Consider the following 26541-nt stretch of genomic DNA (forward strand, 5'->3'; position numbering starts at 1 on the left):
GCTGCACTTTTATTGTGTTTTTTCGTACATTCGGGACCTAAAAAACATTTTGCTCTGACAAGAGGCACCCCAGATAGTATTAATGTTATTTTGTCCTCACACGTAAACACCTGCAATCGACTTTTGTGAGTTTTTTGAGTTTTTCCCTCCATTTCTTATAATGTTCAGTGAGAAGCGCACGCCAAAAGATTAAATTTTTTAATCTTTTCCGCTAGGGTTCACCCAAAGTTAATTTCCGCAGACTGGCAACGCTATGGAATTTTCTGGTATTTTTTTCGTCGATCAGGAGACCGACGTGAAAAAAAGGCCCGACGAAAAGTGAACGCCAGCTGTTTGCCTCTCGCTCTCTCTCATGACTGGCGTACAGTTTTCGTCGATCTGGATACTAGGCTTTAACTTAAGAGAATCTATGTGTGCCCAAGAAATTTAAGCAAGACACTTGAGCAACTAGTCCTTATATAAAAAAAAATGGTGGACAGTTCGATGGCATTAGGGTTTTTGTGACGATATATGTTTTAACTTGAGAGGTCCGTTCTCAAGGTTACATTTCAATCGATTAAAATTTAAAAATAATGCCTTACCATGTGCTTCCTATGTGACGGCAAAGAAAATTCAAAGTGGAATCCTTTATTCCAAATCCTATATTTCACATCTATTTGATCATTTTCGTGAGTCTCCCTAATAATATTAGGTGATTTACCAGTGTACTATCGATAAAATTCGTATCGATATTTAAGTGTAATTTTTGGAAAGCGCTGGTAACCCTGCTCCATTTTAATGGCGACCGGACCGACTTTGCCTACTACGTGTTTGACATAGAAAATACTTTTGTAGCTGATTCTAGAGCGTTCACCAAGCACTGGAACTTCATAGAGAGATAGAGATAGTTGTCAACACAATTTGTTGATCAGTGCGCTGCTGCCATATTCCGTTGATCCCCGTTTCCCACGCCCGGACCTCTGGAGAAAAGTGTGTCTGTGTCGCAAAGTGCCTGAAATTTTGCCTTGCCTTGTCGCTGGCTCTCGTAGTCGAATAACCATAATGGCCAGACTCACAAAGGTTTACAACACGGACGACGACGACTCCGGTTACGTTGGCCGCAGGAATTTGCCCCTGGTGGCTGGCGATAAGTTAATGGTGAGCATATATTCGCACCGATTTCCGCTATATGTACGGCCGTCCAAAGAAAATGACTGCCAGCAGAACCCACACACACGCGACTTGCTCGCTGTGCGTGCGTGTGTGCGTGCACTTGGTCCAAAAACTTTCATAACACGGCGGGTTGTTATGTGTAAGTGCCGGATGACATTGTGTGTGTTCGGAATGGTGTGTAATTGTGCGTTTCTTAATTGAACTTGAGCTGTGATTCTGCACCTGCCACCCACAACTCTCTTGCAGTCTCTTTGGCTGCATCCGCCATGTTTCTGGAAAGTGCAACAACAAAAACCTGTTTGTATGCACTCCCCGCCCCCCCGCTCTTTAGCAGATCTTGTTGATTCGATTCTCCGTCCGAAAACTCTAATATCGCATGCACACTTGTTCGCGTTCGTATCGATATCGATAGAAGCGCAATAATGCTTAACTAGTGTTTTCATTGGTCCAAAGCCGCGTTCTCGTGTATTGCGTAGAGCAAAGATCTGTTATTTTATTTCATTGGTATAAGAAAATGGAGAAACAAACCTTTAGTAGCAATTTCAAACTATATGTATTATAAGATATGACTAAACCTTATTTAGTTTCTTAATATGTACATATCTATATGATACGTCCCATAAAAACCTTAATTGATAATTTAAGCAATAGTTGTTCCTTGTTCAAAACATAGTCTACTCTTAGGCCATTGAGCAGAAATAATAAGATATGACATTAAAAATCATGTAAATCCAGTTGTTCCTATAGACGCAAAACGTCAAAAAGCAATAACCCAACTGCAGTGTAAGCTCACATTAACTTCCCCTCTCTCCGCAGATGCTCATGGACCTGAACAGCAAAGGACTGGTGATCGATAGTCCGCTGATCCGGGGACGCGACCTGGAGGAATTCTCGCGCAAATTCAAACTGCTTACAGAGGCCGAGCGCCGGCAGTCCTTGGAAATCGACAGCGAAAGCTTTATGGCGGTCCTCAACCAGTGTGTCCAATGCGTCGGCTGCCGGAGACGTGTGGAGCGTCTGTTTCACCAATTAACCGAGTCGGGACATCGAACGCTTGATCCGCTGGAGCTGCGACCCTCTGCCACGCTGGGAATCGTCGAGGAGAAGCTGAAGACACCGCAGGCCCTGGGCACACTGCTCTACCGGCACCATGAGGTGCTCAACAACCTGCTGGACAACAAACTGCGAAACAAGACCCGCTGTGTCCTGCACTCGCTAGACGCCTTTCGGGCCAAACCCTTCTCGGAGACGTGGCGGGAAGTGTGGTCCGCCATGAAGAGCAACTGTCGCAACGAGCTCACCATTATCGAGACCAAGGAACTGCACGACGTGCTCGAGAACTACCTAAAGAAGCACAAATTCTGCTCCGGCTGCCGAACCAAGGTGAGACACAAAAAATTGCAATATTACGGACGTGTCAATAAAATATGAAAATCATTTTTAACTAGCAGAAAGGATACCTGGTTGACTTAGACCCTTCTTCAGATCCTTTTTATTATACCCTTGCAGAGGGTATTATAATTTTGGTCAAAAGTGTGCAACGCAGTGAAGGAGACATCTCCGACCATATAAAGTATATATATTCTTGATCAGGATCACCTCCTGAGTTGATATAAGCATGTCCGTCTGTCCGTCCGTCCGTCTGTCCGTCTGTCTGTCCGTCTGTCTGTTTCTACGCGAACTAGTCTCTCAGTTTTAAAGATATCGAATTGAAACTTTGCACACACCCTTCTTTCCTTTGCACGCAGTATATAAGTCGGAACGGCCGGGATCGGCCGACTATATCCTATAGCTGCCATATAACTGAACGATCGGAAATGCCATAACTTTGGTGTTTTTAAAGTTAGGAAGTTGGTATTTTCTATGGGTTTTACATTTGGCCAATCAATTTGACGTACCAAATTTTATAAGGATCGGCCGACTATATCCTATAGCTGCCATATAACTGAACGATCGGTAATGCCACAACTTTGGTGTTTGTAAAGTTAGGAAGTTGGGATTTTCTATGTGTTTTGTATTTGGCCAATCAATTTGACGTACCAAATTTTATAAGGATCGGCCGACTATATCCTATAGCTGCCATATAACTGATTGATCGGAAATGCCATAACTTTGGTGTTTGTAAAGTTAGGAAGTTGGGATTTTCTATGGGTTTTGTATTTGGCCAATCAATTTGACGTACCAAGTTTTATAAGGATCGGCCGACTATATCCTATAGCTGCCATATAACTGATTGATCGGAAATGCCATAACTTTGGTGTTTGTAAAGTTAGGAAGTTGGGATTTTCTATGGGTTTTGTATTTGGCCAATCAATTTGACGTACCAAGTTTTATAAGGATCGGCCGACTATATCCTATAGCTGCCATATAACTGATTGATCGGAAATGCCATAACTTTGGTGTTTGTAAAGTTAGGAAGTTGGGATTTTCTATGGGTTTTATTTTTATACCCTTGCAGAGGGTATTATAATTTTGGTCAAAAGTGTGCAACGCAGTGAAGGAGACATCTCCGACCCTATAAAGTATATATATTCTTGATCAGGATCACCTCCTGAGTTGATATAAGCATGTCCGTCTGTCTGTCCGTCTGTCTGTTTCTACGCGAACTAGTCTCTCAGTTTTAATGATATCGAATTGAAACTTTACACACACCCTTCTTTCCTTTGCACGCAGTATATAAGTCGGAACGGCCGGGATCGGCCGACTATATCCTATAGCTGCCATATAACTGATTGATCGGAAATGCCATAACTCTGCTGTTTGTTAAGTTAGGAAGTTGGGACTCTCTATGGGTATTATATTTGGCCAATCAATCCGACGTACCAAATTTCATAAGGATCGGCCGACTATATCCTATAGCTGCTATATAACTGATTGATCGGAAATGCCATAACTTTGGTGTTTGTTAAGTTAGGAAGTTGGTATTTTCTATGGGTTTTATTTTTGCCCAATCAATCCGACATATCAAATTTCATAAGGATCGGCCGAATATATTTTATAGCTGCCATATACATAACTGAACGATTGGAAATGCCATAACTTTGGTGTTTTTAAAGTTAGGAAGTTGGGATTTTTTATGAGTATTAAGAATGCATCATATGAATAATTTTGGAGAATATAATTTGCAGAATATTCTGCAAGGGTATTTCAACTTCGGCTCCGCCCGAAGTTAGCTTTCCTTTCTTGTTTTGTACTGCATATCTCCATACTATTTATCAGTTTACTAACTACTTTTAAATCTATATCATAGTTATGTTAAAAAGGAGGATGGTTTTATTGTGATTTTAAAGCAATCGTTAGCCCTTGCGAACTAATGCACAAATTGATTCTTGAAACGAGCTGAAATTCAGCTTATCGTCCAATATTTCCGGGCTACATGATTTGAAAGTTTTATAAAAATCGAGGGTTAAGTTCTAAGCCATCTGATAAATTTTTAATAAAACTGCAAGGGTATATGAACTTTACCCTGTCGAAGTTTTCTGCTTCTCTCTTTTAATTTAAAAATATTTAAATCTTAAAGTAACGATCGGCCATTTAAAATCTGAAGACAAATTCAACTTAAGTCGTGACAACGGCAGTAAAGTGTCTTTGCTAGTGGGTGTTTTAAGAAGATTTGTATAACAAATTTGAGTGCAATTTTCACAATAACATTGTTTTTTACAGATTGAGCGCGCCTACAAAATACTCATTGGCGAGATATCGGCCAAGGAGAAGGGTTACGCGGCCCAGCTGTACGCCCATATCCGCAAGTGCGTGCCCGACCAGCACATTCACGTGAGCACCAACAAAATAGAGTTCCTGGACGCACTGATCAAGCGAGCCGAGCCGGAGGTTAACGGCAGCTACTCGAAGCTCCGCGAGCGGCACGCCAAGACGTTGGAGATCGCTCAGGAAGAGGTGCTGACCTGCGTGGGCATGATTATGTATGAAAGACTCCGACGAATCTATGTGAGTCTGCGGGAGGAGGAGCGCGCCTGCCAGGTGCTGGCCGCTGTGGGTGTCCACGCCCTCTGCCGCAGCTTCGACACGTTCGTGGAGCAGAAACAGGGAATCAGCAACCTTGAGCTGCTCTACCAGGAGATAAGCCGGGCAGAGCGGGCCAAGCAGATCAAGCGCGAGCAGAAGAAGCTAAAAAAAAGAAGAAGAAGGATGAGAAAAAGAATATGCTCCACCGACAATGCGAGGATACAGAGGCCAATGAGTCTGAGGAGGAAGAGGAGGAGTTGGAGAAGGCGGAGCTGGATCAGGAAGAAGAGGAGACTCAGGAGCAGCGTGTGGAATTAAGCGATCCAGGTGCGGATGATGGCATTGTCATAGAGGCACCTCACCCGGAGCCGGAACCTGAGCCCACGTCCAAGCCAACGAAATCGAAACCGAAGAAGCAAGCGAAAAAAAAGAAGCCGAAGCCACCGTCATCCCAGAAGTCCGGTAACAGGAAGCAGGTGCAGCCCTCGGGTAGCCTCCAACCTCTTGACGACGATAACGATCACCTGGACGTGGACAGCTGCATCTCGTCGAGCGTCGCCAAGACGGACGGTGGCGATAAGTGCGAGGAGTGCCTGGCCCCAATGCCCAACTGCCCGTGCGAGCAGGATGTGCGCGATTCCGGCTACGGCAGCGATCCCACTTCGCACGCCGACACGCCGGAGGGCTCGGAGGTGTCTTGCTCGGACGGACTGTGTAATCACGACGGGCACGACGAGGACTCAGACGGCTTGTCTGCCCGAAACAGCTACGTCTCGGACCTTCTGTTCTACGGTCACCAGTCGCAGTTGAATCACAAGTTTTCATTGTTGCAGATGTGGGTGAGTCGTGGGAAAGGGATCTTTGAGATTAAGTGGGGATTAAGTCCAATAATTTAAAAAAATATGTCATTCCAACCGTCACAGTGAATGGAAATTATTGGACTTTATCTCATTTTCAAATGCAAGAGTGCACTATGGGTAAATTTTGAATACTGAATATAAAAACAAAAAAAAGGTTTTGCTTTTCATAATATAAGATAGATATTACGATAACCATTTAATTTTTTTTATATTTATAAAGGCAACTAATTTTTGAATAATAAATTTGTTTTTTGGTTCGACGTATTTAAACTAACCAATTTTAATTCCCATTGCAGGATGACTTCGACGAATACGACGACAAAGACAAGGAGAGCTATTACATTCCCCAGGAGGTAGTTTTGGCCTTCAAGTGCCACCGGGAGCAGGTGCAGCGCAAGCGGGAGCAGCTCCGCGCTACGCTACGCGCCAACTTCGAGCGACTCTGCCTGCAGCGTGGCGTGCAAACACAGGTTGCGGAATCGAAGCGGGCAACTACTGCCCTGGCTGGCCATTAAAAACGCATTAAACCGTTGTAGTTATTCAGTCGAGCGCGGCGATTTTTCAAAATCCGCCCGCATGCATTCAAAGTACATATAATTTTTTGTTTTTGAAATAAATGAAGTATACAAGTTAAATCTAGAAGTGTTATATCTGGAAATCTTCAGCAATTGCGGCACTCCTCATGGAAGGGCTCGAGAGTTCGCAAGTCCCGCCAAGTTGGAGGCAATCCATGAACTACGAACTTCCCGCAACGCTTGCAGGGCTCCAGGAACAGTTTAATATGGCTGTTCAGCCAAGTCACATAGCTCTTTACTGCCAAATCGGGCAACGTAGGCGAGAAGAAGTGCAGCATTGCGGAGTGGGCGTGCTCCTGCACCTTGCGAAACACCTCGTATCGCGACTCGGCCCACAGGTCGTCATGCTCTAGAGGCTCGTCGAATCCCTTTACGGTCACCCACTCTATGAGCACTCCTTTGAACACTATGGCCGCCTTCATTACGTTGCTAATGGTCACGATGGCCACCGCGTTTGTGCCAAAAGGACGGAATATTCGGTACGAGGTGTGCGGCGGGGTGTTGATCTCACTTAGTAGCTTGTCTATGTGACTGGAGAGAAAAATAAATATATTCAATATTGATTTTGTTAAAATCAAATGCTAAAGTAATTATATTATATAGTAATTAAAACTTAAAACACCACCAATTGTCAGAATATTGTTTAAAAATAATTGAAAAATAGTGAACGGTTATTATTTTATACAACAGAGGGTATTATAATTTCAGTAACAAGATTGTGATGCAGTGAAGGAAACGGGGGAGTAGATCTAGCCGTGTTTCGATGAAACTTTCAAAAAAGTTTTCTTTCGGAATGCGTCGACCACGATAGCTTCCATAGGAACGGGTTAAAAAAGGGTAAAAAAAAAACTTAAGCTTGCCGAGATTAGCTTCCCCTCCGTTCAATAATAATTACCTTTACCGGCAAACAGAAATACTATTATTGTCAAAATAGTTTTGCTTATAACTATCTTTCTACGGTTAATTAAAATATTTAAACTATATATAGACCCAATTTATGCCGAAGAGTGATTTATAGGTTCGGGGACTTGACTGTTTATGCTTCAAAGCTTTAACTTAAAAAGGGCTTGTATGCACTTAGGAATATTTAGCATAACATTCACTTACTCAGGATCATTGTTGAAGGAGGAGAAGGGCAGTCGCTGGCGCTTCTGGGAGCAGTAGTTGTAGGAGCGTCTCAGCGTGTTTTGGTTGAGGTTGTTAAAGGCCAGGAAACTGTGGTCGTGCACCTTGTCGATCCACTTGTAACTGCTCACCAAATGGGGGTAAAGCGCCTGCCGGTCCTGGGAAGTCTCCTGCGCCAGGTAAGCCGTGTTCCCCAGCGAATAGGCGGTGGGTGGGACCTGCAGTCCATTTATCAGCTGCTCCACCTCGCTTGAAATGATTTACATATATCGTAAGTTTTGTACATTTAAATAACTTATTCCGTTTACTCACCGTAATTGCGAGTTTATTGCTCCAAATCTCTCCTGGAAATCGTGTACGAACTTATTCCGGCTATCCTCTCCGCCCTCGCCATCGGTTCCATCGGCCAAGTGCTCGAAACACTGTCTCACATTAGATCGCAGGTTCTTTACGGCGGTTAGGGTCGAATTTAACTTGTCCATAACGAGGATTGAAATTCGGTAAAACAAATGTTTACGTTTTTCTTTCGCAAGCGCCAATAGGGATGGGAGATGGGAGAGCTGTATGACACAAGTTACTTATTGCGGCCGTCCAGCCGTTCTTAATGGACAAATTACTATACATTTCCCATATCATTTAACCCATCATTTGTATATACAGATTTTTTCTATTATTTTAGCGTTCCGAAATTTATTAAGAATTTATGGTAACGTATTATTTTTTGCAAAAGTCCATCTCTAATCTCTAACTATCGCCAACACGTTTAGTATTTTTTTCGCATCTTAATTTTCAACATTTTTTTGCTGTCCCACCAGCAATCAGACTGTACACAAATCGGACTTCTGATCCAAATTCAATGCCATTCAATGTTCGTCTGCGATTGTTGAAAGAGTTTAAACAAATCGATCAGCGCACAAAAACAACATCACCATGGGCAATAAGTCGTCGCTTTTCCTGCGTAACGAGGAGATCGCACAAATCCAAGAGGAAACTGGCTGTGAGTAAGAGTACGATATAGTCGGATATGATAACCTTGGTCATTGGTCCCCGAGACATATAACCCGCCTTTTAAAATCATATACCCCGCCTTTTAAAAACATATACGCATCTCGATATAAATATTCCACGAGCTAAGCTAACAACAACATCGCACTGGAGTGTTAAAAGCATTTGGCCTAAATGGCTAAGAACATTGATTGTTTAAATAGAGCGGATTCCATTAACAACACAACGCTTATGTGTTCCACAAATTTCTTTAAAATTATTCAGAACTACATCTAAAACTATCTGTGCCTGCTTTATATAAGCTATGTACATATGCACAGACATTTTCCAGCAAAAACCAATTTGCAATTCAATTGCACCTGCACTTCCCTCGTGACGTCATCGATGGCTATGGAAGGCGGGGGCAAAAGTCGGTGCCTATCAACGATATTGGTTGGCAATTATCTAGTGTCCGAGACCGTGTAATTTCAATATTCCGGCCGCGATAAGCCCGCAATTGAAATTGCCACCGCATTGGAACTTGTATCCAATGTTCGACCAGCTAGTATCAGCTAAATTGATAAGGAGTTCGCTCTTATCAGCCAGATTTTATAACAACTAATTCTGAATGTGTTAGGACTTTAGGCACGCAGTAAATATGTTTCGTTCGAGGTTTTTTCATAGCAAACAAATTTGTCTGAAGATATCGTATAAAGAGTTGTGGATCGTTTTTTATTAATTGTATTATGTAGCTTTTAACTGAGAAAGCTTTGAATCAACATTAAAAATTTTTTTAAACTTATATTTTATAAGGTAAACTATTTTATTTGGCAAGTCCAACCAAAATTTACAATGAATTACATATTTCAAATTATAACTCTGGCAAAAAACAATTGTAATGGTATAACATTAAATATAAGAAAGCCAAATAATTGCACTGTGCCATGTTATTAAATAATTTATAAATCAGGAATCCGTTCGCTCGTAAATGAAATAATAATATAGCAACTTAACAACATCAAAATCTATAATAAAAAATTTTTTTTTTTGATATTTAATCTATAATTAAAAAAATATTTGTTTCATGCCCTTATAGTCACCCCTAACCAAATTGAGAGGCTGTTCTCGCGCTTCACCTCGTTGGATCGCAACGACTGCGGAACTCTTTCACGGGAGGATCTGATGAGGATCCCGGAGCTGGCCATTAATCCGCTTTGCGAGCGGATAGTTCACTCCTTCTTTGCAGAGAGCAACGACGATCGGGTCAACTTCCGGCAGTTCATGAACGTCCTGGCCCACTTCCGGCCATTAAGGGATAACAAACAGAGCAAGCTGAACAGCCGCGAGGAGAAGTTAAAGTTCGCCTTCAAGATGTACGATTTGGATGACGATGGTGTGATCAGCCGGGACGAGCTGCTGTCCATCTTGCACATGATGGTGGGCGCTAATATAAGCCAGGACCAACTGGTGAGCATCGCGGAAAGGACGATCTTGGAGGCAGATCTTTGCTGCCAGGGCAAGATCTCATTCGAGGACTTCTGCAAGGCTCTGGATCGCACCGACGTGGACCAAAAAATGTCCATACGGTTTCTCAACTAAGTTGGAGTCAAGAATCACGAAAAAAGAGCGAGCTTCTTAGTCAGTGTGTACCAAATAGTTTAGGTTGGAGTCAGTCGAGAGGCATTCCGTTGAGTTACTTAAACCTCTAATAAATTTAAAACTGTAATTAAGGTGTTTATAATAATTAAACTAAATTTCCCTATAATGAAAAAAGCGTCTCAAAGTGTTTTGCAAATGGCTTTAACAATTTTTAAGATATAAAGATATCATTGCTAAATCCATAGATATTAAAAAAAAAAACACCGCAAAATGCCAGAATAAAACACTTCTTAATGAATACTTACTTAAGAACACCAAATTATTGTTTTAAAAATTTCAGAGGTTTCAGAAACACTCCGGATAAACTTGTATTAGTATTTGTTATGAAGGAAGAGACAGTTTTTCTTTTGTTAATACCTTGTTTTGTCGATAGCAAACTCATTCCGCTCAACGTAAATTCTTATAGCATTTTGTGTTAAGCTGCTTCTGAATAAAAGCCAAGCGGAGTGTCACATAAATTGTTGAACATAATTTGAATAGTTTATTGTGTTTTCAGACGATCGAGTGGAATAAGTGGGTATATATATCTGTAATTGCATTGCCTGGGCCGAATGCTCCAGGATTTCGCGGGACAGCGCCATCCGGTAAGAAAGGGCCTGAATCAATTTATGTAGTGGTGGACACGGCCAGCTTCTTGAGATGCTCCATGAACAGCTGCAGCGAGACATCATCTGTGAGCACTGGAGCACCGCCGTCCTGTGGAGATAATTGCAAGATAATTAGTCAAACGATGGGTGGGGGTGGGATCGTGGCAAAAGGGGTGGAGGGAAATGAGCGAGGCTCACAAACACCGAGAATAGTCCAACACCAAAAGCAAATTACAAATACACTGAAATATAGAATAGGCACACTTAAGCAAATGTTAAGAGAAATAATATCTTTGGACAGTTTCATTCTTAAGAACTATAACTTATATACATATATATAATTTGGAAGATATAGCCAATATGTTTCCAATTTCAATTTGTATAGGCCAACGGATAGAATTTAAAAGAAAGTCTAGTTTAGCCATATAGTTTTCAACCAAACTACATCAAATTGTCCAAAGATTTTATTCAGCCCCCATAATTTATTGTGCAAAAATCAACCTATTCCAACTCTAGTGTTGAATGTTGAACAAAAGTGTACTACCGTGACTTGACCAATAGGCGGCTGCGCATGACAGAGGAGCGGTTACGGATACGGATACGGATTACACAATGAAAGAAACAAAACCAACATAAAACGAGATGGAGATTTTGATTGAGTTTTCGATGTCGATTAAGAACGCGCTGCAAAGATCGATCAAATGTGGCCAGCCGAAGGCATTGGCTACGAAACTCACCTGTCCGTAGGCGTACATGTTGTTGTGCGTCTGCGAAGGGTTGACCTTGGAGAGCAGGAAGCGTGCCTGTGATCCACCGTGTTCCGTGTCGATGTAGCGGGGCATGGGGAAGCGCGTCTGGAGAATTTCCTGGGCATCGTCCACCGGCGCTTGAAGCAGCTGCTTGAAGTTTTCGTATTCAGGCATGTCCTGGTATTTGAGGGCTCTCCACTGGGCGATTGTCTCGCCGTGATAGATCAGGATCTGGAAGAAGGTATCCATCAGCAGAATGCGATCCGCCTGGATTGAAGCCGTATCCAGGAGAACCGGCTCTGGCGGGCCGTTGAAGGAGTAGCTGTAGAGAATTGGCTGAATCATGATGAGCGATTGGGTGAGGTCCTCGCGCATCAGCATGTGTCGGTAGAATGTGGTCTCGTCAGGCGAGTTGTTAAAGACCTGCAGGAACTGCGAGCGGCGGAGGTGGTACATGAATTGCGGGAACAGGCTAAAGTTCTGCGACAGCCGGAAGCTGTTGGGATCGTCCTTCGAGTACTCGCCGAACTTTTGGCACTGCAAATCGGAGACAATATATAAGTAATTAATTAAAAAATTGATTCAGAAAGTATCAGTATTATTTTTCATTTCAAACTGCTTATCGTTTTAAGCCGTGGTGTTAAATTTGAAATAGAAATTAGTCATATAAAATGTTGAAATTGTTGAAAAATTCATTCATAATTTTTTTACAGTACATATCTATAGATCGAAACATTATGCCAAAAAGTTATTTTTAACATATGAATAAATATATTAACCAAATTAATGTGCTTTATAATTTCAGACATAAATAATGTATTGACGTACCAGGCGAATTAACTGACGATCGACCCAGCGCAGAATGTCAGGTCCTTCGTCCGTCTCCGCACGATAGACCACCATACGGGCCATCAGCACGGCGGCAGCCTCCTGGTCAAAGCCGGCGCTGATGTGGTGCACGTTCGAGGTGGCATCCGCCCAACTATAAATCAAGAAGACAGATTTAGTCTAAGATTGAGGAAAAGGAAAGCTTCCCCACTCACTTTCTAGCCAGTGTGGTGACCCGGATTCGCCGCTGTCCACTTGGGTGCTGGTACTGCGTAATAAACTGTATGCAGCCGCGCCCGCCTTGCGGAATGGGGGCTGCATGCTGGTTGACCACTTCAAAGAAGTACGCCACCGTGGAGCTGGGGTTCAGCGTGCACAGCTTCCACTGCACCGTGTTGCCCATGCCGATCTCCACATCCGACACCGACGGGCTCTTCACATTCAGCGACACACACGAGCCGATCCCACCGGAGATCTTTAGCTCGCGCGAGCACTTCACCTCCAGCGTGGCATTGAAGGCCATTTTCAAATCGTTGCGACCGTCACGTGCAAACACGCGCTGGAATGTCTGCTTAAAGAGCGACGAGTTGAACGAATCACCCATGACCATGTGTCCTCCAGTTGAGTTGCACAGCTGCTTCATCTCTAGCAGGCCGGTTTGATCCAGGGCACACGAGTATATGTCAACACTATGCCCATTGGTGGCCGCCCTCAAGGCCAAAGCATCATAGTGCTTGATAGCTTTCTTCATAAACCGAACGTTGTCCTTGTGGATGTCGTGATGCGATCGGATCGGGTGCTTCAGCTCGTCGTCGACCACCTGGCCGGGGCCCTGGGAGCAAGGGCCACCCACGAACGTCATGATGCGTCCTCCCGTATTCGGGTAGGTGCACTCCAGCAAACCCACCGCAATGGACAGAGCGGCGCCCGTGGAGCGCAGGTAGCGCTTGCCCTGCGGCACCGGCCATGGGTCGCGCTGCAGTTCGCTGAGCAGATCGCCCAGCGCTGCGTCGCACTGGCCGATCGGCTGCAGAAAGCGATGTGCGGGCGGCACGGGGGCCGCCGCTCCAGCAGGCTGACCAGGCAGCTGCTGCTGTTGCTGCGGCCCCGGAGCCGCTCCGCGCCCGATTCCGAGCATGTCCTGAACCTGCTTGGCGGTCAGATCCTTGGTGCCCCGGAACACATAGCTCTTAGAACAGCCTTCGGCGCCCAGCTCGTGCACTTGTATCATCTTGCCGAAAGTTATAAGGCCCACAAGTGCGTTGGGTGGCAGCAGACTCAGCGACATTTGCAGTGAGTCCTTCAGGGCATCCAGCTCCTCCTCGTCCATACAAGTGTCTACCAGGAAAATAAATACTGGCGGCATAGTGGGAGCCCGGGTAATAGTGTACTCAATGGTACTGAATCCCGGAATCAATTCCGCCGGCTGGTGCTGCTCCGATATGGCCGCATACTGAGGGGGGAACTGGAAGGCAGGGTGTTATCCATTACTGGGGAGAGTCTAAAGATCACTATTACTCACCGGGTTGCGCTGGAAACAGAAGTTACACACCCACAACTTGGCCCGGTAGTCAACCTGGCACAGGGGGTTCAAGATGGCTCTGCAGTTGCTCCGGGTGCAGAGGACAGGCTCATATTGGATGGGCGGCAGATCAGGGCGCTCCTTTAGCGGTTGGTAAAGACAAGCGAGGGGCACCACCAGTCGACTGGCGTCAATGCGACTAGAGGGCCAAACATTCCACGTTAGACGCACCCCATCGCGGTCCTCGTTTTGCTGGATGAACTCCTCGTAGGTGGTCATCGCCGCAGCACTTATTTACTATTTAAAAGAGAAAAATTAAATTCAGTCCTCTGCCAATTGGAAAAATCGGTTGGCCAGGCCACGTCACGGATTTGACAGCTAGTCGTGACACCTTTCGTGCTGGTGACGGCCAAAAAACTCACGCAAAACAACACAAATCCGCGAAAGGAATCCTCTAATTCAAAATATTAAAAGTTTATTCTTTGGATACAATTTCTAAAGACGTAAAAACGTAGAAATCAATAGCCAAAGTATTAAAGAATTTTGAAACGTAGCAGGTCAGTGAAGGTAGTTTTAATGCGATACTATCGTATGGGTCTGGTAAAACTGTTAAAAACAAATTAACAATAAAATAAAAAAGAGAGAATTTAATGTAAATGAAAATGTATTATAAAATGTAGTTCAAAACATCTACTCAGATCAAATAATCTGCTGCATGGAAAGATATTTAAACAACTCAAATTCCAAACAAAAATCGTCTAATTTTGTTTCTTTCTATGAATTATTTGCACATTACGATATTACTTGCCATAAACATAGTTTAAGAAATGACCTAAAACCATATTTATTTATATTATAAGTATAATTTATTTTTGTATTAATCTTTAAGATATACTCAACTTTATATAAACCTTATAAAATGAACTTAACGCCACTTATCGATCCATCGATAGTCGAACTATCGTTCTGTGAAATGCATCCCTGGTGCAGCTGTTTACTCGGCGTTGTGTGTGTGTGCGTGTATTTTTTAGAGTTGAGTTGTTTCTAAGATGGCGACGAAAAAAACGCGTCTTCTTATGTGAAAAATGCAATCATAACAACTCGACTTTTCAGCTAATAAATGTGCTCTAATTTGAAACATAACTATTGAAAAACAGTGCTAAGCGAGTGCCAAGTGTTATACATGTGAAAGTTTTGGTGCGGAAGCGTAGTGAAAATGGCCACAAATATGTATCGAGTCGGAGGTGAGAAAAATTTTCCCGTACTCGCTTTTCTATCATCTTTCGTTATCGGCGCCGCCGTCTCGCAGTGTGCGTGTGTTTGCGAGTGTGTGACCTGCCTGTGCGTGTGTGCTGTGTCTGAGGAGGCTCTCCAATGAAATAACGAAAGTGCATTTTAATTGCAGAAAACCCTTGAGTGGGAGTCTTTCATACACGTGTGTGTGTGTTATCAATCTCATAAAAGTTCTGTCATAGGGGAGAAACTTTTTCTATTTTTTTAAATATTCGCTGGGATTAGGTCCACTTTTGTGTCGGAGCTGCAGCAAGTGTTTTCGACGTGTTCCAACCGATAAGTGTTAGCTTTTGCACTGCTTTGTGTGTGTACATTCTAGGGCAGGGAAAGGGAATTGCATTTGCATTTGCCGAATTGTGATCTCAAGATCAGTATGTTTGTGTGAGTGAAAGAGTGTATCTCAGTTTTGAGTGGGCCCATCAGCTTTGTTGTGTTTTCTTATGCTAATGAGCTTTTTTGAGCATCTTTTATCTCACCCCCTTTCACACACTTCGGTTCTTACGCACTTTTTGTCTGTTATCCCGCTCGCACTCAAACGATGACGTTATTATGTTGTCTTCACCTGCTTTTCGTGTATACAAGTGCGAGTGTGTGTGTGTTCTTTCGAAATGCAAATGAACTCAGATACGCAAGCGTTCAATTAACAGAATCAAAATAAATAATAATAGCATATACTTGGCGAATTATCTGCTGGATGTCTGAGAACGTTTTGTCTCCATGAGCGAGTTTTGCTTGGCCACGCACACAGACACACACCTTCGACTATGCTTTCTCGCTGCCTCCACACTTTCTTTTTCATCTCTCTCTATCTATCTATCTATCTATCTTTCTGCATCCAAAAATTTAACAGAAATGCACACGGTATATGTACGATTTTTATGTTTCTGTAATGGTCAACGACAGGTTCCGCTGCAGTTGTAGTTTATGGATGGATAGCCCCATTTGTATTTAATTGCGCTTTTGCCAGTGTTAGTGGCCGCAATTATGCGGCCCGTGTCTGTGTGTGCGTGTACCTGTGACGTATGAACGGAGTTCCCCCTCTCACCATGTCCAACCTTAAATTCTCAATTTTTCAGACTATGTTTACGTTGAGGCTACTACGCCGAATAGTCCCTTCTTAATACGACGCATCGAGGAGCTTAACAAAAACCAAACCGGCAATGTGGAGGCGAAGGTCATGTGCTTCTACCGTCGCCGGGATTTGCCAAATCCGCTTGTGCAGTTGGCCGACAAACATCAACGTGAGTATAGCCCCTCTGAAAACCGCTTAATATCTTGTGTTACCCTTAAGTATGTATATTTTTTTGTCAACAAAGTGAGGTTATGTTGCGAAGAGTCGTTGTCGTTGTCGTGGCCTTCAAACAAGTTAAAAGTTAACCTGACGAGCAGATCTGGTAAGCATATTTCCACCACAAAACACCAAAATTCTCAAAAGGGGGTACTGTGTGCTATGTGTCAAGGCATGTGAAAACCCATGCCACCCACCGAACTCCCCATCTCCCCCAACCCTAGTCAAACATCCAGAGCAACAAGAACCGCAATGACAACAACTGTAGAGGCGGAGCGAGAACGGATTTTTTCCAGCATCCGTCGCATCCACATAAATAGGCAGTGGAACCTCCATAACTAGAACCATTAACACCCACGGTATAAAAGAATAAAGTTGAAGGAACACTCAAGTGCTATTATACGTTTTTTCTGGATCATCCAGGTTTTTAAATTAATCTTTAAACTTGGACTCCGTAGTTAGTTTTTAAACCAATAATTTATATTACGGTTGGATGTGTCTATTCATACTTATAAAAATGGATCTGCAAAATGTTTGTTATTATGTTTGTGGTACTGTTTAAAATTTACAAAAATTGTATGCCAGATCCAAGACCGTTTATGTAATGTACGAAACAATTGTTTTATAAGATCAAATATATATTGTCAAGCCACATTTGATTATTTAAAGTGCAAAGGTTTTCGCTAATGATGTTCGACTGTAATGAGTTGAGCTGCACTGTACCCATGATGAGGTTGTTGCTGTTTTTGGTTGCTGCTAGGCGGCGCCGGCGTCAATGTGAATGTGATACTCTTGCTTCGGCTGTAGGTAGACTTGCTGTCTACCTCTGAAAAGCTGCCACACACCCAAACCCACTGACACTGTATTCCTCTGTGTGCACGAAAATATACAAGTCAGAAGTAGGGATCTAGAGGGTATTGGAGTGGAGTGTGGAGTTATGACAATGTGGCACACGCAGAGAGGCGCGCTTTGCATTCGTGTATACATACACACAGCGCCTTCGACCACTCCCACTGCCTCCCAACAAAAAAATACAAAAAAAACAAGCCCCATTGGGTAGAATTTTTGGCTTTTTAGCCACCCACTCGAATTCGATACGTGACCCCAACGAAAATGCGTTTTCCGGGGGCTGACCCCAACCCGAGCCCGTCGCCCAAAACCCTGCACTCCCAATAACCCCCGGCATGCGCCAACAATGGCCATTAACGCAACCCCTTTTGGCCTTAATATCATGACTGCCTTTATCTTGTTTTATTTATTTATTCTTTTGGACGTTTCACAAGCGAGTTTTTAGGTGCGTGCGCCGCCTTTTCGTAGGCTACTTGCTAATCAGCCATTAAAAATTAGCGAAAATTAGCGAAAAAACTCTAAATTTGAAGACCAAGTGTGCACCGATTTCAACCCCAAAATTGTGACTAAAGTGCAACAACCGTCGCTATAAAATATTTTTACGTACGCTAAAGCGTATATACTCTTCCAAATTTGTATACAAAAATGTTGAATGGATTTTATTTGAATACAGATCCAGAAATAATTGTCTTCAAATTAAAAAGCTTGATCTTGTAATCATTTATTTCTACGCCTTTTAGAAGGGCGTGGTGTGGTGTTTTTTAAATGTGCTCTTCGGCTAAGATTTTATATTATTTATAGCCTCGAATTTTTTGTTTACTGAAAACAGTTTTCTTTCTAGTATTGTTAACTTAACTTTTTATACAACTCTGTGGTTTAAATTACTTTCCTCAAGCTGCGTGTTGTTAAAGCCCAGGTGCTAATCACAATGTCAATACCAGGCCTTGAACTTGTAAGGGAGTGGGCAGGGTATACAAAAAACGAGTGCTCGAAAGGCAAACAAATCCGACAGTAGCTCACCCACCCATTTGGGTTTCCTATCTATGGCCGCCAAATAACCACCCACGCCCAAGCCTCCACCCTCCACCATTAAACGCCCTCTTTCGGATGGTCTCACTTCGTCTTCCGAACAAACACAAAATACAAATACACAAAAACACCTACGCTGCCTCGGCTCTTTTCTGTGACTCCGGCGATGCACCCAAGCCTCATAGTCCTCCCGGGAGGTTGGGTTGTCCTGCCCAGGCCCCTCACCTTACGCCGCCTTGTGAAATGCGTATCATACATACATTTCTTAATCAGCACAGCGAATTTCCACGAAAATTATAAGGGCAGCAGTAGAATTTTGCTACCCAAAAATTCCAGGAGAGCTTGAATTTATAGATTACGGAGAGTTGGCAATCGCGTAATAATGCATAATTTAAACATTACGAACATGATTATTACAGAGTTGGTATTTATAAATGTACATACATAGGTTTTAACAATGTTAAAGACTAATTTTAAACCCTAATTCTACAATATAGATAATTATTAATTAATTAAAAGATATTATAAAAGAATACACCTGTTAATAGGAGGTTTATTTGCAATCACAAAAGCTGTGTGTTTGCACTATAAATTATATTTATAACTTATGAATTTCTTTTAAAAATATGTATTCGAATGAATACAAATATTCTTTAAATCGTATTTCCTCCGACACAAAATGGACTGTAAAATTGATGTAGATGTAGTAGAAATCAACGGAGAAAAGCCCGAAATAAGTTTGTGGAAATCCATTTAGACAAATCGCCACAGGTTGTTAGGTGAAGCCTACTTAACAGTCTTAGGAGGCTTCGCTTACCTTGGTTTCGGGCCAATTATTAGATTATAACTTTCATGAACTGACCTATTTTCGGAAAAATGTTTTTTGAAATGTTGAGGACATTATGCCGTATTTTTGCCTTATGCAATAGGATAAAAATCGAAGGCATACAGAAAGAAGTGCTGTTTTTGTTTATTGTAAACTATTAGAATTTTATGTTGTGGTTGGTTTTTAATTTTCGTTTTAATTTAAACTCTTTTCGGACATTTTGTTTTGATTGCCGGACCTAAAAAAGCCACAACTCTCTTTAATGTGTACACATGAACAAATTTAAAAAGTTGTGCAATTACTATGCCGCTGCTGCCCTTTAGTATCTCCATTTTGCCAACGACAACTACTCTTAGCAAATCGCTTTTCATACCCGACCCTACTTTCAGCTGTCACGTCACTTACTTATTATTTAAAATTATTTATATTGCTTGTTAACATGAACATTGTAAATAAACGTATTTTCCCAAATGCACCAATTCATAATATGAACCATCAAAATACTAAAATAACGCAACACACCAGTGGCCACCGCCGAGGACTCACCGCTGGCGACTAAGCTAAAGAAGACCTGGCTCCGCACACCCGTCGGCGAGGAGCAGGCGGCGCAGGCTGTCCTCGATCCTTCAATAGGTACCACCTCCAGCTGATTTTTCAAATACTATATGCCACTTTCGTAGTCCCGTAGCTCAAACTCCACTGGGAATGACAATCTATTTACAAATATCGATCCTAACCCGTACTCCCTTTAATCCCCATCTTATCTTTTTAAGTTTTAAGTAGAGCTCGCTTAGTAATTTTTGTTGTAGATTAACTATTTTAGTTGGTTATTGTTATTTTCAGCCCGGTTCTTGTTTCTGTTGAATAATTTGACGCTCTTCAGTACCATAGGTTCTTAGATATAAAACAAATAAAGTATTAATATACATATATCTAAAAAAAACTCATAAATTTCAAATTTAATAATACTCTGAATTTACTTTGTATAATGTATATATTCGCATACTTTCCTTGTTTTAAATTCTTTAGTAAACACTTAAATTTCTTATAACGCCTTTTTGAAATTTACATGTTTAATGAGTCAAAATTTAATTTCAATAGCTCAGTGAAAACCAGAATATATGGGACGTTTGAAAATTACAAACCGGGTCGACGTACTTAATGTGTTGCCTTTTTCCTTTTAGCTGCCCTCGATGAGGATCGAACCAGTCCGACGCAAACGTCTGGCGGAGCAGGCTCAGCTACCGGCAATTCGGGCAGCAACAGCAGCGGCGGCGCCAACAACAACAGCAGTAGCACTGCCAGTGGAGGAGCCGGTGGCGCTGGAACAGGAGGCGATGCAGAGAAGGGCGAGGCATTAACCAGCAAGCAGCGCTATCAGATCAAGCAACGCGAGCTGTTCCTGTCACGCCAAGTCGAGTCGATACCCGCCACACAGATTCGAGGCAAGTGCTCCGTGACGCTGCTCAACGAAACGGAGTCCCTGCAGAGCTATCTCAATAAAGACGTGAGTTGGTAACAGCCTCAGGCAGGCGGTTTTTGTTCTTAGCCGGAATGCAAACTGTTTAGGCTTGCTTCGTAGATATAGCGAAAGCATTCGTTCACTGTATACTTGTCTACTAAATAAGTTTTTATTAGTTAAAATCTGGACCCAAACAATCAATAAATGTATTTTATCGATTAACAAGAAAGGAAAGCTAACTTCGGGCGGAGCCGAAGTTGATATACCCTTGCAGAATACTCTGTAAATTATATTTTCCAAAATTATTCATATGATGCATTCTTAATACTCATAAAAAATCCCAACTTCGTAACTTTAAAAACACCAAAGTTATGGCATTTCCAATCGTTCAGTTATATGGCAGCTATAGGATATAGTCGGTCGATCCTTATGAAGTTTGGTAGGTCGGATTGATTGGCCAAAAATAAAACCCATAGAAAATCCCAACTTCCTAACTTTACAAACACCAAAGTTATGACATTTCCGATCAATCAGTTATATGGCAGCTATAGGATATATTCGGCCGATCCTTATAAAATTTGGTACGTCAAATTGATTGGCCAAATACAAAACCCATAGAAAATCCTAACTTCCTAACTTTACAAACACCAAAGTTATGGCATTTCCGATCAATCAGTTATATGGCAGCTATAGGATATAGTCGGCCGATCCTTATAAAATTTGGTACGTCAAATTGATTGGCCAAATACAAAACCCATAGAAAATCCCAACTTCCTAACTTTAAAAACACCAAAGTTATGGCATTTCCGATCGTTCAGTTATATGGCAGCTATAGGATATAGTCGGCCGATCCCGGCCGTTCCGACTTATATACTGCGTGCAAAGGAAAGAAGGGTGTGTGCAAAGTTTCAATTCGATATCTTTAAAACTGAGAGACTAGTTCGCGTAGAAACAGACAGACGGACAGACAGACGGACAGACGGACAGACGGACAGACGGACAGACGGACAGACGGACAGACGGACATGCTTATATCAACTCAGGAGGTGATCCTGATCAAGAATATATATACTTTATATGGTCGGAGATGTCTCCTTCACTGCGTTGCACACTTTTGACCAAAATTATAATACCCTCTGCAAGGGTATAAAAAGCAGTTCGAAACCCTGTTTAATGTCCATGCTAAAGTACGACTAATTAGCTGCCATCTATACCGCTTACAGGACACATTTTTCTACTGTCTGGTGTTCGATCCGAATCAGAAGACGCTGCTCGCTGACAAGGGCGAGATCCGGGTCGGCAGTCGCTATCAATGTGATATACCCGCCAAGCTCAAGGACACCGCAACGGACGAGCGCAAGCTTGAAGAATTGGAGTCGCTGGTGTGGACGCCGGAGCATAGCCTGACCGACCGCAAGATAGACCAGTTCCTCGTCGTCTCGCGCTCCATCGGCACGTTCGCCCGCGCCCTCGATTGCAGTAGCTCGGTGAAGCAGCCCTCGCTTCACATGTCCGCCGCGGCGGCCAGCAGGGACATCACTCTGGTAAGTGGCCTTCGGATATCAATTGTGAAATCGAGTGTTCATTTTGGTTCCATTTCAGTTTCATGCAATGAACATTCTGCACAAGCACGAGTACTCGATTGAGGAGTCCATGTCCTCGCTAGTTCCTTCCACTGGCCCAGTGCTCTGTCGCGATGAAATCGAGGACTGGAGCGCATCCGAGGCGAATTTGTTCGAAGAGGCGCTGGACAAATATGGCAAAGACTTTAACGACATTCGACAAGATTTCGTAAGTGTTTTGATTCATTTGACTGTGTCTTCAAGTTGTAGTTTTATTTTATTATAATAATAGTGTACCTTAAGTCATTTCGCGGCCGAAAAGAATATTTTTAATAAGCAATTTAGAAAGAGATGGCATTGTTTTTCCCTAATTGGTAGATCTAAAAATGAATTGGAACTTATTCATAGTGGTAAACAGTAGTACAATTAGGTAACAATCAATCTTAAACATTTGTATCACAGCTGCCATGGAAAACGCTGAAACAAATCATCGAGTACTACTACATGTGGAAGACCACCGACCGCTACGTGCAGCAAAAGCGCGTTAAGGCCGTGGAGGCGGAGCTGAAGCTCAAGCAGGTCTACATACCGCAATATAACAACAACGGCAAGGGCAATGGAGCTGCCGTTAAGGCGAGCGGCGGGATTTACAATGGAACCACAAACGGGAGCACCGATCTCTCCAACAATGGCAAACCCTGCGAATCGTGCGGAGCAACAAAATCATCACAGGTTCAGTCATAATGTAATACTATTCGTTGATGTTCTTATTCTTATATGCAATCCTTCACAGTGGAACTCCGTTAGTAGTGGGCACAGCACGTGTCGTCTGTGCCAGAGCTGTTGGGAGTACTGGCGGAAGTACGGCAGTATGAAGTCGGCGACAAAGGGCGATGGCGGCGATAGTGAGGCGAAGAAGAAGGCGTCAGCGGCAGCGACGACGCCGACTGCCACGTCAGCGGGAGTAGGAGCAGCAACAACGCCCACGACAGTTGTCGATCTTAACGACGACGAAAAAATTAGTGATCTAACCAATCGTCAGTTGCACAGGTAGGTGCACTCTGAATAAGACTAGACCTGAAACTAAAAAAAATCAACCCGAAAGCCGAATAAAATTTTGTGAATTTTTTACCATCAGAGGATTTTTTTTACTAAATGTATTCCTGAAACAGTTTGCTCTTGGAAAATGATTTTGAAGAACTTAATTTGATTTCTAGATCGACCTGGTTATACTGATCAAAAATATATATACGTTGAAAACTTTTGACTAAAATTATAATACTCATGCAACGGTATAAAAATATAAATTATTGCAAAAATTTCAAAATTCTTTTCTAAGATGTAAGCGATGACAATCACAAACACATATCTTATTCTGATAATGATTGTGTAATTTTCCTCTTCTACAGATGTTCTATTGTCAATTGCGGCAAGGAGTTCAAGCTTAAGACCCACCTGGCTCGCCACTATGCGCAAGCGCATGGCATCGCTATCAGCTCCGGATCGCCGCGGCCCATCATGAAGACTCGGACAGCCTTCTACTTGCACACCAATCCCATGACCCGGGTGGCGCGCGCCATTTGCCGCAGCATCGTCAAGCCGAAAAAGGCGGCGCGGCAGAGTGCGTACGCCATCAACGCCTTGCTGGTGAAACAAGAATGTAAGTGCTTATCACACATAAAGACAAATAAAATGAGCCGTTGTAATCCTTGTTTGATTTTCATGAACCAGTTACGAATCGTATTAGTGGAAAATCGCAGGCGGAAATCAAGAAGCTGCTCTTGCTTAAGCCCAAGGATCGGGGCAGTGTCACGAAGATTGCCAACCGCCTAGGTGCGCCAGGCAGCGGACCACATGAATGGCTCATACTGACGCCCAAGGACAAGATGCCGTTGCCGCTTGTAGTCTCGTTCCCAAAACCGCCAAAGGCGCCTGATGGGAGCTTAATGTACGACCGGGTGCCCAACAAGTCCCCCGACGTTGTGGCCGTGCCGGCTGATAAAGAGCTTACCATAATTCCAACGCAAGCCACGTCGACGATACGAAAGCGAGCACACGAGGAGCAGCAGCTGAATGGCACTGAAGGTGGGTGTTAACTCATTTATCTTAATTTTTTCAGATGCTTTGTTTATATAAATTGGTTCTTATAATTATTGGTTTTGTACAATTTTCCTATAAAGTGGTATATTCTTAATCATCAAAAAAAAAAACCTAGTCGATAAAGTGGATAGATGTTAATCTACTTGTAATATTATAGTTTGTTCAGAATATCCCCTTTAGTATGTAACATCCGTTGCAGGCGGATAGCGTTTATCTTATTTTATTCTAACTAATTGAGTTCTCCTATTGCAGTTACTATAGTTCCCAGTGGACCACCTGCCAAGCGCCCCAATAAGGATCCCATGCCCTCGCATTGTCCCAGTCCCGAGCAGTTTGCGGCTATGATGGCGGCATCTGGCCAACCGCTCTCCAGGCATCATGTGAGTAACACCTCGATTTTTATCTGGTTTAGTACGTATTAATTATATATATTCGCCTTTCAGCTTAATGGTAAACAAAAGATTGCGCAGATGGCCCGCGGTGGCAATGGACGCAAGCAGGTCATCAGTTGGATGGATGCACCGGACGATGTTTACTTTAGGGCCAACGATACACACAAGTGAGAAATTATTAGTTACAAAATCACTGCTTTTCTGTTCCTTCTTTTGCAAAACTTTTGTGTAATTTTGATTTAATATTTTAATAAAAAACTGATTTTGTTTTTCAAATTTAACCCTTTTGCAAGCCAAGTTTTTGTTTATTTTTAGATTAACAAATGTGAAATTATTTTTACGTTAAACGTAAAATCCGATAAGATCAAGTCAAATCAATGTAATAATAATTTAATTTTTGTTCCAGAAAAACGCGAAAAATACTCTCCGCCGTAGATCTGCGCCGTGCGGCGCGCAAACCATGGCGCACACTGCCCATCAAGACTGCGGCGCCCGAGCCAAGTAGCAGGCCCATTGAATCACAAATCGTCATACTGGACTGACCGTCGCCGGCAAACACATTAGCCACATCCGCAGCATCGGCAACCAAGTTGTTATCGTCTTCAGCAAACAAATTTGAGCAGCAACATCCTCCATTTCCATACACCATGGATGCACTGCTTAACTAGTGAGCATTATCTGGTTTAACGGGCTTGCCATGTACATACCCCCGCAGCATAAAAGCACATAGACGTGTGGACAGGCGTTCGACTTAGGATCAGTGTAGTTACAGCATTGTATGACAACAGCAACCGATAGCAACCACAAAACCACTTTATTAGCGCTTAAATAGATGTCTTTTTAAAAACAAATAGTAAGATAATAAGTGTTAAGGGTCTGTAGTAACAGTAACGCGAAAACAGCAAAATATTTATAAATATTTTATATATTTTTTTAAATTTAAAATCTCAGCACACCGAACGGGAACACACATACTGTCTGCACCTTCGCCGTGAAAGTGTGGACATGAAAGCATGAAACTCAAAACTTCGTTTATTCTTTTAGTACACAACGCATTTGCATTAATTTTTGTTCGAAATCTGTGGATCTAAGTTCTTCAAATATTTTCTTGCTCTTTCAAACAGCGACTCAAAGTTCCACGTTTAATTACCTAAGCCTAATCCTAGCTAAGAACCAGATACGTAATTATGAAATTGAAAGGCCTCCGTAAGTTTTAAATACGTTTCAGTCCAGATTTGAATTATATCCATATAAAATAAAATTGTTTGAATGCTTTAAATTGAGAAGTGGAAAAATTTAATACTGTTAATAAATGTGACGAGCAAAATTAAATAATTGGAAATCCATAATTAATGCTGTAACTAATAACGAAAAACTTCGAAAACAAATTGTACAGTAAAAGATATAAAGTTAAAATTCGAAAAAAATGTATTTTCATAATTTATGTAAACAAACGAAAGTTCGGTCACCTAAAGAGCTATCACTCACACGCCTACACACAACCCACACACACCCACATTTAGCTTATTATTTACGCATATAAATTAGTACGAATCTAAGCCGCATATACATTTAAAAATGTATGAATAACAAGAAAACAGCGTGGAAGATAACAAAGAATGTCTAGACGTAGAGCAGCAGGGCAAGCGGAAACCAGCAGAGCATAAACAGAAAACCAATAAAATTAAATGATTATGATGAAAATTTGATTGTAAGCCAACATACTTTTAACT

The 26541-nt window shown here is 42.4% G+C and overlaps 5 protein-coding genes across 7 annotated transcripts; 3 read left to right on the forward strand and 2 right to left on the reverse strand.

The window, feature by feature from the left end:
• Nucleotides 1-754: 754 nt before the first annotated feature.
• LOC108051481 (gametogenetin-binding protein 2-like) lies at nt 755-6613 on the forward strand. The gene is given in 5 exon segments (XM_044457382.1): nt 755-1137; nt 1969-2535; nt 4816-5278; nt 5281-5957; nt 6275-6613. Coding segments are annotated over 5 exon segments (2022 nt in total). The 5' UTR covers nt 755-1041; the 3' UTR covers nt 6494-6613.
• Nucleotides 6556-8389, reverse strand: LOC108051484 (mediator of RNA polymerase II transcription subunit 27). The gene is made up of 3 exons (XM_017133610.2): nt 7991-8389; nt 7661-7927; nt 6556-7084 (listed from the first exon to the last, which is right to left on the reverse strand). The coding sequence occupies exons 1-3, from the start codon at nt 8158-8160 to the stop codon at nt 6640-6642; spliced, it is 882 nt and encodes a 293-aa protein (XP_016989099.1). The 5' UTR covers nt 8161-8389; the 3' UTR covers nt 6556-6639.
• Nucleotides 8390-8492: 103 nt separating this feature from the next.
• On the forward strand, nt 8493-10792 carry LOC108051485 (calcineurin B homologous protein 1). The gene is made up of 2 exons (XM_017133612.2): nt 8493-8675; nt 9759-10792. The coding sequence occupies exons 1-2, from the start codon at nt 8609-8611 to the stop codon at nt 10259-10261; spliced, it is 570 nt and encodes a 189-aa protein (XP_016989101.1). The 5' UTR covers nt 8493-8608; the 3' UTR covers nt 10262-10792.
• On the reverse strand, nt 10776-14585 carry LOC108051480 (protein transport protein Sec23A). 2 transcript variants are annotated; one of them, XM_017133605.2, is made up of 7 exons: nt 14430-14585; nt 14008-14304; nt 12701-13950; nt 12486-12639; nt 11646-12194; nt 11453-11473; nt 10776-11017 (listed from the first exon to the last, which is right to left on the reverse strand). In XM_017133605.2, exons 2-7 carry the CDS (start codon nt 14284-14286, stop codon nt 10928-10930), a joined length of 2343 nt encoding a protein of 780 aa, XP_016989094.1. In that variant the 5' UTR covers nt 14287-14304; nt 14430-14585; the 3' UTR covers nt 10776-10927. The 2 variants fall into 2 exon arrangements, with proteins under 2 accessions (XP_016989094.1, XP_016989095.1); XM_017133606.2 differs by lacking the exons at nt 11453-11473; nt 14430-14585 and having other exon boundaries at nt 14008-14395.
• Nucleotides 14586-15009: 424 nt separating this feature from the next.
• LOC108051479 (metastasis-associated protein MTA3) lies at nt 15010-26135 on the forward strand. 2 transcript variants are annotated; one of them, XM_017133603.2, is made up of 13 exons: nt 15010-15251; nt 16377-16541; nt 19818-19925; nt 20477-20799; nt 21978-22298; nt 22357-22545; nt 22779-23048; nt 23110-23366; nt 23726-23976; nt 24048-24401; nt 24669-24796; nt 24860-24975; nt 25215-26135. In XM_017133603.2, exons 1-13 carry the CDS (start codon nt 15224-15226, stop codon nt 25348-25350), a joined length of 2646 nt encoding a protein of 881 aa, XP_016989092.2. In that variant the 5' UTR covers nt 15010-15223; the 3' UTR covers nt 25351-26135. The 2 variants fall into 2 exon arrangements, with proteins under 2 accessions (XP_016989092.2, XP_016989093.2); XM_017133604.2 differs by lacking the exon at nt 19818-19925.
• Nucleotides 26136-26541: the final 406 nt, after the last annotated feature.

The sequence above is a fragment of the Drosophila rhopaloa genome, unplaced genomic scaffold (genome assembly GCF_018152115.1).
Source record: "Drosophila rhopaloa isolate 14029-0021.01 unplaced genomic scaffold, ASM1815211v1 contig_155, whole genome shotgun sequence".
NCBI lineage: Eukaryota > Metazoa > Arthropoda > Insecta > Diptera > Drosophilidae > Drosophila > Drosophila rhopaloa.

What these genes read in the sequence shown, in the direction of transcription:
- LOC108051484 (XM_017133610.2), bottom strand. Translation starts at nt 8,160, where the DNA reads ATGGACAAGTTAAATTCGACCCTAACCGCCGTAAAGAACCTGCGATCT. An exon ending in GCAATAAACTCGCAATTACG is followed by an intron (nt 7,928 to 7,990) that starts GTGAGTAAACGG and finishes AATCATTTCAAG; the next exon opens with CGAGGTGGAGCAGCTGATAA. An exon ending in TCCTTCAACAATGATCCTGA is followed by an intron (nt 7,085 to 7,660) that starts GTAAGTGAATGT and finishes TTTTCTCTCCAG; the next exon opens with TCACATAGACAAGCTACTAA.
- LOC108051485 (XM_017133612.2), top strand. Translation starts at nt 8,609, where the DNA reads ATGGGCAATAAGTCGTCGCTTTTCCTGCGTAACGAGGAGATCGCACAA. An exon ending in AATCCAAGAGGAAACTGGCT is followed by an intron (nt 8,676 to 9,758) that starts GTGAGTAAGAGT and finishes ATGCCCTTATAG; the next exon opens with TCACCCCTAACCAAATTGAG.
- LOC108051480 (XM_017133605.2), bottom strand. Translation starts at nt 14,286, where the DNA reads ATGACCACCTACGAGGAGTTCATCCAGCAAAACGAGGACCGCGATGGG. An exon ending in TCTGTTTCCAGCGCAACCCG is followed by an intron (nt 13,951 to 14,007) that starts GTGAGTAATAGT and finishes CCTGCCTTCCAG; the next exon opens with TTCCCCCCTCAGTATGCGGC. An exon ending in CGCCTATTGGTCAAGTCACG is followed by an intron (nt 11,018 to 11,452) that starts GTAGTACACTTT and finishes TTATCTCCACAG; the next exon opens with GACGGCGGTGCTCCAGTGCT.
- LOC108051479 (XM_017133603.2), top strand. Translation starts at nt 15,224, where the DNA reads ATGGCCACAAATATGTATCGAGTCGGAG. An exon ending in GAGCAACAAAATCATCACAG is followed by an intron (nt 23,049 to 23,109) that starts GTTCAGTCATAA and finishes AATCCTTCACAG; the next exon opens with TGGAACTCCGTTAGTAGTGG. An exon ending in GCAGCTGAATGGCACTGAAG is followed by an intron (nt 24,402 to 24,668) that starts GTGGGTGTTAAC and finishes CTCCTATTGCAG; the next exon opens with TTACTATAGTTCCCAGTGGA.